This window comes from Mesoplodon bidens (assembly GCF_964165515.1).
Source record: "Mesoplodon bidens genome assembly, chromosome: 17".
NCBI classification, from domain to species: domain Eukaryota; kingdom Metazoa; phylum Chordata; class Mammalia; order Artiodactyla; family Ziphiidae; genus Mesoplodon; species Mesoplodon bidens.
In genome coordinates this window covers 65,147,137-65,160,381 of record NC_138174.1, presented here as the reverse complement: position 1 = coordinate 65,160,381, position 13,245 = coordinate 65,147,137, and the positions used below count along the sequence as shown (strand labels likewise).

The 13,245-nt window shown below is 38.6% G+C and overlaps 1 protein-coding gene across 4 annotated transcripts in view; it reads right to left on the bottom strand.

Moving 5' to 3' along the window:
• Window positions 1-2,348: 2,348 nt before the first annotated feature.
• Window positions 2,349-13,245, bottom strand: part of MBNL2 (muscleblind like splicing regulator 2) — a 153,636-nt gene continuing 142,739 nt past the window's right edge. For 2 of the 4 annotated variants that reach the window (XM_081214892.1, XM_081214891.1), the window contains one exon: window positions 2,349-5,135. In XM_081214892.1, coding sequence (XP_081071018.1) covers window positions 5,121-5,135 — 15 coding nt within the window. In that variant the 3' untranslated portion in view covers window positions 2,349-5,120. Of the gene's footprint in view, window positions 5,136-6,986; window positions 7,039-13,245 lie in introns of all 4 variants that reach the window. The other 2 variants (XM_081214890.1, XM_081214893.1) reach the window with 2 other exon arrangements.

The window sequence follows — 13,245 nt, the reverse complement described above, 5'->3', positions numbered from 1 at the left end:
CAAATGGGTGGGCCATCATTCTTCCGAGTCGCTGAAGCAGAGGGAGAAAGTCACATGACTGTTGGTCATGCATTTGAAATCCCCTGGACAGCTGTGGATCTAGTCACCCTGAGGGCAGACTCAGGAAGGTAGTGTTGATCTAGAATCAAGCTGCTTGTCACAGCAGAGCCTCTTGTGTATCTTGATTAAGACTCTCTGTAGCCATTAGAACTTACTTATTAGTTATTAGTACTTCTCCTCAACAACTGGGGTGAGTTTCTATATAGAAACCTATATGGACTATTTCGCACAGTGCTCGACACGTAGGCTAGTCCCTGGGGAATATTCTCAATCCCAGTCCTTCCCCATCCCTGTCATCCGCCCCCCACCACCAAAAGCATGGAGGGAAGTCGCTACTGTGTTCATTTTGTATGAATCGTTCTGATTCATAGTGACTCGGTCATTTCTATGGACATAGCCCAGTCCAACAGCAATGGTGGCCTAATATTTCCGAGACCCTAGGATATTTGGCAGGGAAGAAGAACTCATTCTTTAGCGAGCCAGTATTTCCTTCTCACGGACTCAGAATGTTGAACTATATTTTGGTTTGCCTGGCTGCCCCTTAAAGGTTTAAAGTATTGCAAAAGAACTGTGGTTAATAATAAACAGTATATTTCTGAGTCTGAAACATTATTTTTAGTTTGGGCTTCCTAAAATTAAAATAACACCTTCCTATTGGCAGATAATTATAGAATAATTGATTTTTTTTTTTTTTTTTTTTGCTGTACGCGGGCCTCTCACTGTTGTGGCCGCCTCCCCCATTGCGGACGCACAGGCCCAGCGGCCATGGCTCACGGGCCCAGCCTCTCCGCGGCATGTGGGATCTTCCCAGACCGGGGCACGAACCCGTATCCCCTGCATCGGCAGGCGGACTCTCAACCACTGCGCCACCAGGGAAGCCCAATAATTGATATTTTATATTTAAATATTTTCTGTGCTGAAGAGATGACTTCATTTTATCCTCTAAGGTTTAAATTTCTCTTTTGATTTTGATGTAGTAAGTACCGTAAAAAGTCAGTCTACTGATGAAAATTACACTTCATAAACCAGGTGTGAAAATTTTTGAGTACAGTTTGTCTTAGATTTTTCACTTAAAATAAAAACTTATTCTTGAAACTTGACACCTTGAACTAACTTAACAGAGAATGTTTTCTTGTCAGGAGTGACCGACGGAATAGCAACTTTTCTTCTGCTTTTACAATAAAAGAAGTTGGTCTCCCAAACATATAGCCAAGTTTTCAAACATCCACAAAGGTGTGAAAGTATTTTTACCCTTGGAATTCCTGATGGCACTGTTTAAAAATACAAGTGCCTTTATTTGTATATGCCTGGTCTGTTGAATGTTTGTGTTGTCTACCCTTATAAGGGGTCTCATAATCACTCAGAAGGCCTGAAGCTTTGAACCTGTCATGGAGAAAATCTTCTTCTCTCCCTGTTCCTGCCTTGGCCCATAGAGGAGGTGACTTCTGCCAACCTCTGCATGACAAGGACTGTTCCCACCTTCCCTGAGAAATATCATGGGCCCCAAAGGACAGAGAAAGGAGAAGACTGAGAAGGTGCCCCGCACCTCTCAGGAGGCCTCGCTTTGTTGAGCACCTGCCCTCAGGTGTGATGCTCAGCTCTTGCGCCCTCCTCAGTCCACCCAGCCAGGATGTCCACGTAGAACAGGTTTCATCATTCTGCTTCTATCTGCAGCCTAAGGTCTAAGACACGTTGCTCAATCAGGCTCTTACCTGAAAGCTTGTCTTATGGATTAATGGGCATTTTCTTGTCTGTTAATTAACTGCCGTTTTGTTCCCCATTTGGTTACTGATCTCTTCACATCTCTTCATATTCAGGCAGAATTCTGAAGATGAGGGCTGAGTGATGGGATTTATTTTTATTTCTAATTTCAAAGAATACTAGAAGTAGTTCAAAAATGAGCCTTGTACAGGGCTTCCCTGGTGGCGCAGTGGTTGGGTGTCCGCCTGCCAATGCAGGGGATGCGGGTTCGTGCCCCGGTCGGGGAGGATCCCGCGTGCCGTGTGGCGGCTGGGCCCGTGGGCCGTGGCCGCTGAGCCTGTGCGTCCGGAGCCTGTGCTCCACGGCGGGAGAGACCACAGCAGTGGGAGGCCCGCGTACCGCAAAAAAAAAAAAAAAAAAAAAAAAAGATCCTTGTAAATTGTTTTTCTTACTGTTAAAAACCCCCAAACTCCAAAGCCTGCTCTTCTTTGAAGCTGCGAAATGTTATCTGTATGAATGTAAAAACCATTTGGTTTGGCTAATTATCAATCTGTCTCAACAACAAAAAAAAGGAGGATGACTAGAAATCCTTTTAAATGCTTCTTTTATTTCATTGGTTGTACATTGGGTGAGTGAACTGAATATTACAACCAAAACATAGAATTGATACAAATTAGACTCCTGTTTACACTGTAAGGTAATGAATGAGGGAATTCTTTAAGTGTTACAGAAAGATTTAGTAGAAATGTTACCAGTGATTTGGCTCAAAGAATATTTAGGGGAAGTGCTGTTGTATCCTGAAAACCAAGAGTGAAATGTAGTTCCCATACAGGTGGCGAGTTCATCTCTTAACTACAGTATTTGTTGAATTGCTATCATCATGTCTTGGATATTGGTGATTTTGTTCTGTAATTAAACAAAGCATTTAAGATTTATTCATCATAGTCAGACTTCTGAATATAAACAAACTTTTGGCAAATAATATTTATACAGAAAAATAGTTTTAGATCCTCTCAAATCCCAGAATTATTCTATAAAATTACATTATAAATAAATAAAAAGCAAAATCTGTTGTACATATATTTGTACATCTATGCATTTGCCTTGCCTCCTCCTTATTGTAAATGGCATATTTATGACTCTTTGCATATTACAATCACAATTCTGGAAAATGGATATCATAGTAAAAATACAGTCTTCTATATTCGCTTGGGGGGTATAGGTGATGTTTTTGATGCTCCATTATTAAAGGGCTGAAAATAGTTGTGTGCTAAAAACTTTAAAAATCAAAATCATGAAACAAAAGAAAAAAAAGACAATGTTACAATAATTAGTCTACAAAAATATTTCAGTGATTCCCATAATTTACCTTTTAGTAATGTATACTATGTTTTCAATGAGTTTAAGTGAATTAACAAAGAAAAAAGAAAATAAGTTTGAATGTTTTAGGCAAGTTGTAGCATAACTACATTGTTATAGTTGAGAAAAGTACAAATACCAATAATACATAAAGATGAAACTACCAAAGAAATACAAGTTAGATACAATACTTTCCCACAAATTAAAACAAATGCAACAATACAAGCACTATGTAAGATTACACTTAGAATGTGATTTTTTTTTGATAGGGTTATCAAATCTACGATATAAGATAAATAGTCATTAGACTTTGACCAACATTAATTAAAATGGCAGATTTCTTTTTCCTCAAACAAAAATGATATGGTTGGTGCATCTAGTTTTCAGAACAGGCGGTGGTGCCAAAATTTAAAATATTTTACATTCAATCTCAAAAGTCAAAATACTTCAATCACTAATACGTTCACAAAGAAAATGGATGTTTTAAACAATTACACATAATAGTAATTCATAACAGCTGTTTCGTTTTTTAAACAATAATTTAAAAACTATGTAGGTACTGTATAGGCTATGTGCAACATATAAAATGTGAAATATGAAATATTTGGTACGATAGTGCTTAAAATAAACTTTAAAACAAACTTTCTGAACAAAATTTAATTGTATCGCTATTACCTTGAAGATCAACCAAGTATTTAAAAAAGTAAACAACATTAAAATATGTTTCATCCATATATAGTATATATATATGTATGTGTATATATAATATGTATGTACTTGTATTAAAGTTTTTTATACTTTTGAGACATAAAATATGCTTTAAGGTGAAAGAATTAAAAGAACTATTTTTTTCCATGCTGTAGTCAGTTACAACCTTTTAATCCAACTTTTGAAATGCAAAACAGTAATGGATTTTTTAAAAAGTGAAACTATCTACTTTTTGTTTACATAGTAATTTAGATTAAAGTCACAGTCAAATTTTCAGTGACTAAACTCAAACTTACTTAAATTAGAATATTATACAGATCTCCTCACCTACAGCTTCCTTGTTTGTCTAGGTTTTTAGTTCAGAAGAGTTATTCTGTAACAGGCAACCGGATGGTGAGTTTGAAAGACTAATCCTTTTGATTAGACTGTTGGCATGGGCCTCTCATTCTTGTCAAGCTGGATGAAGTCTGGCAAAATCTAGGCACTTCTACAAAGTCTCTCTTATAAAACAATTTTAAAAATATACTTGTAAAATAATACCTTCAAGACTTTGTTTGGTGGGGTATGAAGATCATACCGTGCAAAGTTTCTTTTTCAATCTAGTTAATGTTATTCTAGAATCACATGATTCAATGCGGCATCTCCAGGCAAACCAAATACCACACTTTGATGTGTCCCCAGTACTTGTGCTTGAATTTCCATTCAAATTTTAGACCTGCAGGACAGGTAACGGTTTTACTTCACTTCTCATCTTTGCTGCAGCATTCGTGTTGTCAAGAAGTGAAACATAGCTTTGATCCAGTAGGTAAATGAAATGACAGTAATTGAAGTTAGAATCGAACCTGCCCTTGGAATAGGTTGTTTTTTTTTTTTTTAAACTAATGCTAATTGTTTATTGCTAACTTGGAAATATTCTGAGTCAAAATGAGTAAATTGGTTGGACTTTCTGCATCAGCTATAGTTATGGAGATAAGACAATATTCCTAGGACAGAAACTATGTTTAGAAACCCTTTAAAAGTAAACTTTCTCCTTTATGTCTTTAAACATCACAGCTGGTCTCAGGTAGTTAACTATCTTAGGTTGGAATATACTAAGCATACCATATTTAATACTCATATATGATATAGCAGCACTAGCTTCTTAGAGTTGTGGTCTGTCCAGAAGAACTAAATCTTTATTTAGCATGCAGTTTGTGGCAATTCTATTGAGGAGGAAACAGGATAGTATGTACAGTAACAATGTTTAGTTATTCGCAATGCAGATTCTTGGCATTCCATTCCGTTTCTGCTGATTATTTCAGAATTATCTGTTAAAGAAAAAGACAAGTGTGATTTAAACATCCTTCTTGAGGGAAGATAGCTAGTTTAAGTTTTACTCTTTGAAGATAGACATTTAAAAATTGGAAATTTCTGCAATTTCTCATAGTTTTGATGCAATTATAATTTTGCACAATCCCCACCCTTCATGCCGAAAATGTTTACACTTAAGCACTTCTGCTATGTGGCCACTGTAAAGAATGATGATTCAAATGCACAGTATTTTCTGTAAAACTGTGACTGCATATATATGGGCATGCAGTGTGTTTAGACCTTAATCTCTTTTTTAAGTTTTGGCTTCATATCTCTTTATTATATGTTCAATTCTCATTCAATTAATATTTGCTAATGTGATCAGGAAGTCTAATCAAAGGATTAGTTTGTACGTGAAAGGTTCTTTGTAAAGATTAAATACAAATATTTAAAAATGTGTAACAAATTAAGTAATACTTATCTATTAACTTGCATTTATAATTCAAAGATATGTTCCCATCGAAAGTAATTTTGTTCCCAAGATACAATAACAATTAGTTTCAAATTCAGGAACCGTTTAAATGTCCCATATTAAAGAAAAAAGAAATAACATTCTAATAAAGCTGTTAAAACAGTCTTAATAATTCCAAAAGCACAGATAAAACTAAACTATCAAGTGCCAGTTTGATATAAGTTCATTTCCAACTCCATAACTTTGCAAAGGACAGGGAGTTTGCCCTGTGGACCCAGTCAACTAAATGTCAAGCTTAAAAGCCAAGCTTTTGACACATTCTAACAAAAATATTTATTCTTTGTGCAATGCTTTGACCAAACCTTGTGCAATTAATAAACAAAATGTTTTTTATTAAATAGCCAAGAGTCTTTGTTTTCGAAATAACCAGTAAATATTCTTTATGGTCAAGGTCAGCCAATATTCCTACACACTGGGATCCAATTCCCAATAAAAGCCTCATTTCTACAAGTATGATTTCTTATCGCATTATGTTAGAATTTAAACATGTGGATATTTTTTACGTTAAGTGGGTATTTCTGCAGTTAATATAAAACAGTTTTAGTACGTACACTTAATTTCTCCCGTGAAATAAATATGAGTATGCTTTATTTTATTGGAATATACAGATATGTATGGAATTGATAAAAATAGAGGAAGAATTCATGTATGTTAAATATTTATACTAAATGGAAACTCAAAACTTTGGATAAGATCAGATCATTTTTTTGTTTTTCAAAAAGTTCTAGGAATTTAAAATTAATTGGGAAAAAATATCTCACATACTGATATACAAATAAAAATAATGAGATATAATGGTTTATATCTAAATATTATCATACTGTTTTTGAACAGTCATTGCAAATAGCTAACATTCAAATTCTTCAGATGGCTCTATTATAGCTTCATTTTTAGATTTAGATATTTGATTATTAAATAGGAATTATTCTATTTCATCCCTTAGCTTCAATCTTGTCTGTAAGTTTTCCAAATAAGAATGTTCCCTAGGGCATCAGATCATGTTTTTCTTTTTTCTTTCTTTTCACTTTAGCAGAAGTCTCTCTAAAATATTTATGGAAAACAAACTTGCAATTTCTTAAATTGATATATATAATAATATATGTTTTAGAGCATATTCACATTCTTGCTTATTAACTGAAATGAAAATGCCATATAGGATGAAAATTCCCAACCACCTGGAAAGAAAAAGTATCCTACAGAGAGCCCAGCAATGGGCAAGTCTGTATTACAGAAATTAGTTACAATGCTTCGGACTTGAACTTGACAAACAGACATGTTCGACCACCCAGATGTAATTGAACTGTAAATCAGCCCTGAAGTTAACTAAAAGCATTACCTGGGCTCACCCAGACTGCTTTGCCCCTCTGCCTCAGCCTACACACCATCCGCTGTATGGATAAAGTCGTAAATAAAAATGACCTCTGGTACTACTGAACCCTCAGCCGCACTGCTTCCTGGCATCTAGGCCAGAAAACTCTGGCCATACCCTGGTCTATGTGTTGGGCTATCTTGAGGACTGTATGTGTGATGTTAAAAAATGAATTACACCCCCGCCAGCTGTGCGCTTCAAGAGGTTTAAGAGATTTGATCTTAGATGGTAGGAAAGCTATGGGTGTTTTTTGGTGGTAGCATTTTTCTCAAAAATACCGTTTGATTATTAAATTTTTTCCTGAGAAATATAGCTTGTTGGTACAGTCTGAATTAAGTGTACTCTGGGTTGAAATACGTTTTGGAAGTAGAGACAGATCAGGAATGCAGATGAGGACCAGTTACCAACTGAGAGCCTCTTGATCACTCCTGCCCCTTTGATCGCTGCTTCTGATGTTAGAAGGCACATGATAGTACAGGTCTTAGGGCCCACGGGGAGGGGAGGACAGTTTCCAGCAGGAAGGAACCTCTGGAGGGAAGAGGAGGGCCAAGTGGGCGTGTGTCAAGCGGGAAGGGTGTGGAGAAGCTGTTTTGAGGGAAAGAGGGCTCTTCTGTCTAGTTTTTGATACGGCTTTTCTTTAGTCAGATTATATTTTTAATTCACATCAAAAAACCATAATTTAAAATAAGATGAATAGGTAATCTTGTGTTTCCCTGTTGCTTCTCTTTGGAGATTCTCTTCCACACCAATTCAGTATGAACATATAAAATAGGTTCTATATATGAAAACTTCTTCAGCCTCTATTGTAATTTCAATGGCCAGGAGGATCAAAAGCTTCAGGAGGTACCTGAATATTTCAATATAGACACAAAACATATATTCCTAAAAGAACAGGCTTACATGTGGTCCCAGAACATGGGCTCCAAGTCTGATATTGACAAGTCCTAGTCCTGAGCTGGTCTATTTTTTAAAAACTGGTTAATTAAACCACAGTTCACCAAAGTGACCTCTATAGACTGGCTGTCAGTGGCATCCTTCTTGCCCTGCACTCATCAAAACTGAGGCTGATATCCAAAATTCCTTCCTCAACCTCCAGGCACTGCAGCCCATGCTTTTTTGGAAAGGTCAATGGAAAACTCCCCTGGGGACTGCTAGCATATGTAGAGGTCAGAGAAATAGCTACTACACTAGGTCCCCTAAAAGTCCCCTTCCTGAAGCATCGTTATTGTCTCTGTTTTAATTTTAATAGATACTCCCCTGATTTTCCAGGAGGTACTAAGAAATTTTTATCAAAGCCTTAAGAGCTATGTCAGTATTGCCAGTCATATTTCACAGACATGGAAGAGGCAGCATGAACAGTGTCAGCTGGCTTGCACAATATACCAAGTACTTGTGCAAACCAGCATGAGCTTAGAGATGTCAGCTCACTCTGCTCCCTGGCATGGGAATCCCCTCCAGGGTGTAGTGACGGTCTGCAATGGGACCAGGAGACAGTGATTCCAAAGAGCAGAGCTGTGCCTCTCAGGGTGCCAGTGGAGGTCAGTGCTCAGAACCCGTCTGGGAGCTTGGGAATCGGGGAAAGGCGAGGCCATGGGGTAGGGCCTAAAGCAAGCAGAGCCTGGAGCACTGGATGAGAGGCAGCAATGACTGTGTGCAAGAACCAGGTGCATAGCAATTGCTGATGGACCTGTGGGCTGCTAGGCTCCCTGCTAAGTCATCCCTGCCTGGGTGGTCAACCACATCCTACCCTAGGCCTCCTCCAGACGGATGCTGCAAACATGTCTGCTTATGACAGCAGAAGCCCCTACCCAATCAGAGTTCCACTGCTTCACCTTCTAAGGAGCCCTGGCAAGCTGTGTCATAGGAAAGAAATTGAATACACTGAACAAGTTGTATTTCTGTTCATCTCTCTGATAGACTAGTCCCTCAAATAAGAATTATTTTCTATAACAGAATCATGATGAAGATGGGGATTAAATTATTAAAATAAGATTCTAGCTAACCTTTTATTGGTAAATCAAAATCTTGAACTGAAAGCATTATTTTCAATTTCTTTTTCCACTCAAAGGAGAACACACAAAAACGAGAATAGCTGATGCCCACCGAATCGGTGATTCTGTTTTTAAGACAAAGACACACTTGATCTCAAAAAATGACTGCGTTCATAAATCTTCAGCGGACCCTCTAGTTTTAACAAGAGTGTCTGCAGGCAAAAATATCAGTTGGCTGCGACAGAGTCTACCAAGCAATGAACATCTCCTTCAGGTGGTTGGATTTAAGAATGTAAAGATTCTGCTTAATCCACATGGGTAAATTATTCCCATATGAGCCCAGGACACAATGAGTCTCATTTTTATTTACTGAAGACAAAATATGAATGGCCCCAAAGAACATCAGATGGGTTGCTTCCCCACCAAATGTGTTATGAGCAGCCATTTAATAACCCCTGCATCCCCAGTGAAATGCCTACCGTTGACTCACAGTGCAATGGCAGTCAAGGTCATCGCAAAGAGGACCGGGTTAGGCACTGCCTGAATACTAAGCCTACTGGGGCCAGGCAGGAAATGTGCATAAGTGGGTGGATCAGCCTGGAAGTGTGGCAGATGGAAGGGCCCGTGCCTAGAAGGAATGGAGCAGCAGGTACTCAGCTCCAGCCACCTGTCACCTGCAGAAGCCTGGGCTCTATAGTGCCTGACCTTTCCATCTGCCAAAAGAAGCTGGAAATTCAGCTGCTGATTCACATTATGGAAAACAACTCTGTATGGGTCAGATATATCTTTGGGCTGAATTCAGCTATGAGCTGCCAGTTTGTGTTCTCCTTGAGCCTTACTTTCTTGAAGGAGATATCCACTAAGCCTGGATTGCTAGCTTCCTGAGCCAGGCAGTAGCCAAGGCTGAAGGCATCATCCAGGGAGGCAGTGCTGGTGATGGTGGGCAGGGTCAAGAGAGCAGGTCTAATGGGGAGTTCACCCTGCAACTTTCAGACATTTGGCTTTCACCCAAAGGACTAGGGTACTTGACCCACCGGTACCTTCTACCTAAGAAGAAATTACTGACCCTCCCTTGACTGATTCACCAGATATGAAATATACATGTTGCCTTATCTTTTCCAAGATGATGATGGATTCAGAATGAGCCATCCATGTGCCCTTACCTTTGGTGTGCACTTGAAAAAGAGCCGACCAGAGTGAGAAATGCACTTGGTTGAAAGCAAAATAGTCTGTGCAGAGGCTGAAACACTGAACTTGAAAGCATGAATACCACGAACTCAACAGCGGAACTAACTAGCGCTCATGCAAGAGGGTTCAAAGAAGACAAATCAACATATAATTTCCTCAGTGCTTCACAGGTATCAAGTATTAATACTTTCTGAGTTTTCTACCTTGTGGCTGATCTCCAGGAAATGTACCTATAAATAATTTTGGAAATTGTGAGCTTCTAGATGACTTCTAGACATGTTCGCACTTCTTATGTAAATGTGTTCATTGCAGACATTCAGAGATGTCAGATGAGTTATCCTTTAAAATGTTAGTTCAGTAGTAAATTCAGTAAGAACTCTTACTGCTTGGCTTAAATGATAGAAAAAAAAACATTTCAGTGAAAAGACCAACTGTTTCTAGGGATCCAAACCACGAGAAACAGTTAGAAAAGAGGGCTAATGAATGTTTTAGTTAAACATTCAATACTAACTGTCTTTGTAACGTTGAGTTTGGAGAGGTAGATATAATATACCTTATCAAATATCTGTGTGGCCTTGCTGAAATCTGAAGGAATCTCAGTGGATCTGCATACCACTAGCATAAGAGCTCAAGCACACATTTCCAAGCAGGGCTGTTGCATTAACTGGGTCCACAGTACAACCGAATTTCGTAAGGACAGGGGCACTGTCTCATTCCTCTTTAGATCCCTAGTAAAAAGGATGGGACTGGCTATATAGGAGGCACTTCTTAATTACTGGTTGCATGGATGGCTGAATAAGTAAGAACTTACCGAGGCATAATGCCGCAATGTTGGCATCTACAGAAGACCAACAGACCTCTCACAAGCAAGAGGTTGCAGTGGAGGCAGGAAAAGAACCCCTTGGAGGGTTTCCATCTCTTACCCTTTCAGAGCAGCTAAGGCTTCAGGAATATCCAAGAAAAAGAAACATTCATCCTCATCCCCCCACCCCATGTTCTATATAGATAAAAGGAAAAATATTACAGGCTGGGGGCACAATCACTCAGAGGATGGAAACATGACAGATAAACAAAAATGACCCCTGAAGAAAACTTCTGGACTTAGAATATTTCTTAGAAATCTCTTCGCATGGTGACAGGGACCTGTTTCCTCAGAAGGTAATTAAAGAAAGGGATGTTTCACTGTCTCCTTAAACAAAACTTAGTATTAATCTAAAAATAGACAACTGGATGGAATTTCCTAAAAATATGACCAAGCTAAGGAGGCCAGCCTGTTGCTCACCATCCCCGTATCTTTGTCTTTATTCACAGTATTCTTCTTGTTCTGTCACTCATGTGGCTCTTCGCTACTTTCCACTGGCGTTCCTCCGTCCTCCAGGCCCTGCGTTATTTAATATTCTCTGCATCTTCTCCCTAGCCCTCCACACGTCTTCTCCATGGAAGCCTCTACTGTCTGAAATTCCCTGGTTTTGTCTGAGAGGTGAAACTTGTATTTTGGTTGAAGCAAACTATACAAAAGCAGAAAGACATTTGTACATCTTTGGCTGCCAGAGAATTCTGTACTTAATCCTAGGGTAGATTACTATAGATTAGCATACTATGAATTATTAACATAGAAAGCAAATGCCTTTGGTTTCTTGGTGGACATATGTTATCAGAGTAATTCTCATGATATGTGTCGATCAATGAACACTTTCAAGAACTTTGACTTATTTCACGCCTATTTGTAAATTTTGTTTTTGAAGATTTTTTTTGATGTGGACCTTTTTTAAAGTCTTTATTGAATTTGTTACAGTATTGCTTCTGTTTTCTGTTTTTGGTTTTTTGGCCGTGAGGCCTGTGGGATCTTAGCTCCCAGACCAGGGATTGAACCCGCACCCCCTGCATTGCAAGGCAAAGTCTTAGCCAGGGGACCACCAAGGAAGTCCCAGTATTTGTAAATTTTAATTGTATGAAAAGTTCAAAGATAATTAGAGGTGCATGAAAAGACCCTTTGAAAACCAGTCACATTCATTATTTGAGCGGTATGTTTTTCCAGGGCAGGGCAGGGCAGGGTCTTCTGCCGTATTTGACTTGTTTTTCAAGTGGAGTTTTATTTATACAGAAAAGGCATACACTGGGTTGTGGGAGAAAATTCTCAAGTGTGACAACCAGTTTCACTCTTGGGAAGAGCAACCTGAGGTTTGTGGGAAGGCCCACAATAGTTAGCAGAACTTAAAGAGTACTTCAGTCCAGATTATTGTTTTGCCTTCTGTCATTAATATAAAGTTTACACTTAAAACTCTAATTCTTCTATTTTCAATGACATATCACTTTGCTGATGACTCACGACTGTCTAATATTTTCCACTCTACGATATTTGAACAAAAAGATTTTTCAGATATACTTTCTAAGAATTATCATGTAAGATACTACTAACTGAGTTTTTGTATAAAAGGCAATAACACTGGCCTCATTGAAAATTACTGACGAGGGTCCACACTGGCAATTTATATTATCTGGATAAAATACATATATGGAACTTCTTGATTTGGGACTCTACACCTCAGATCATCTAAAAATCCATACATCATTCATGGGTGACTCTTTCTCCAAAACGATATTTGTGAGGAAGAAAGGAAAGGCGTTTGAGAGGAGATTTTTTATTCCTCATGCTTCCCCCTGCTGCTATAGCAGTGTTGAAAAGAAAATCGCATTCAGGAGTGTTGTGTGCTCATTCAGGAAGAGAGGGGCTATGAGACCACGTTTGCTCTGCAGGTGCCGGAGCAGGTCAAAGTAAAACAAAATGCTAGATAGGAAGGGCCACACGACAGCCAGGAAAAGTAGAAATTGGCAAATCAATTATAGCCTCCAAGGCAAATGAGAAAGAGGGTGGTGTGAATACATCTGGTGGCCACCCAGGACCAGGTTCCAGCGTTTATCTTCCCATTCATCCTCTGGCATTCTTGGCTCCACGCCGCACATCCCATTCCTACTCCACACACCTTCCCCAACAAACATTCCAATCACGCAATGAACCGTAGACTGTGGTTCCTCTACCCTCAGCT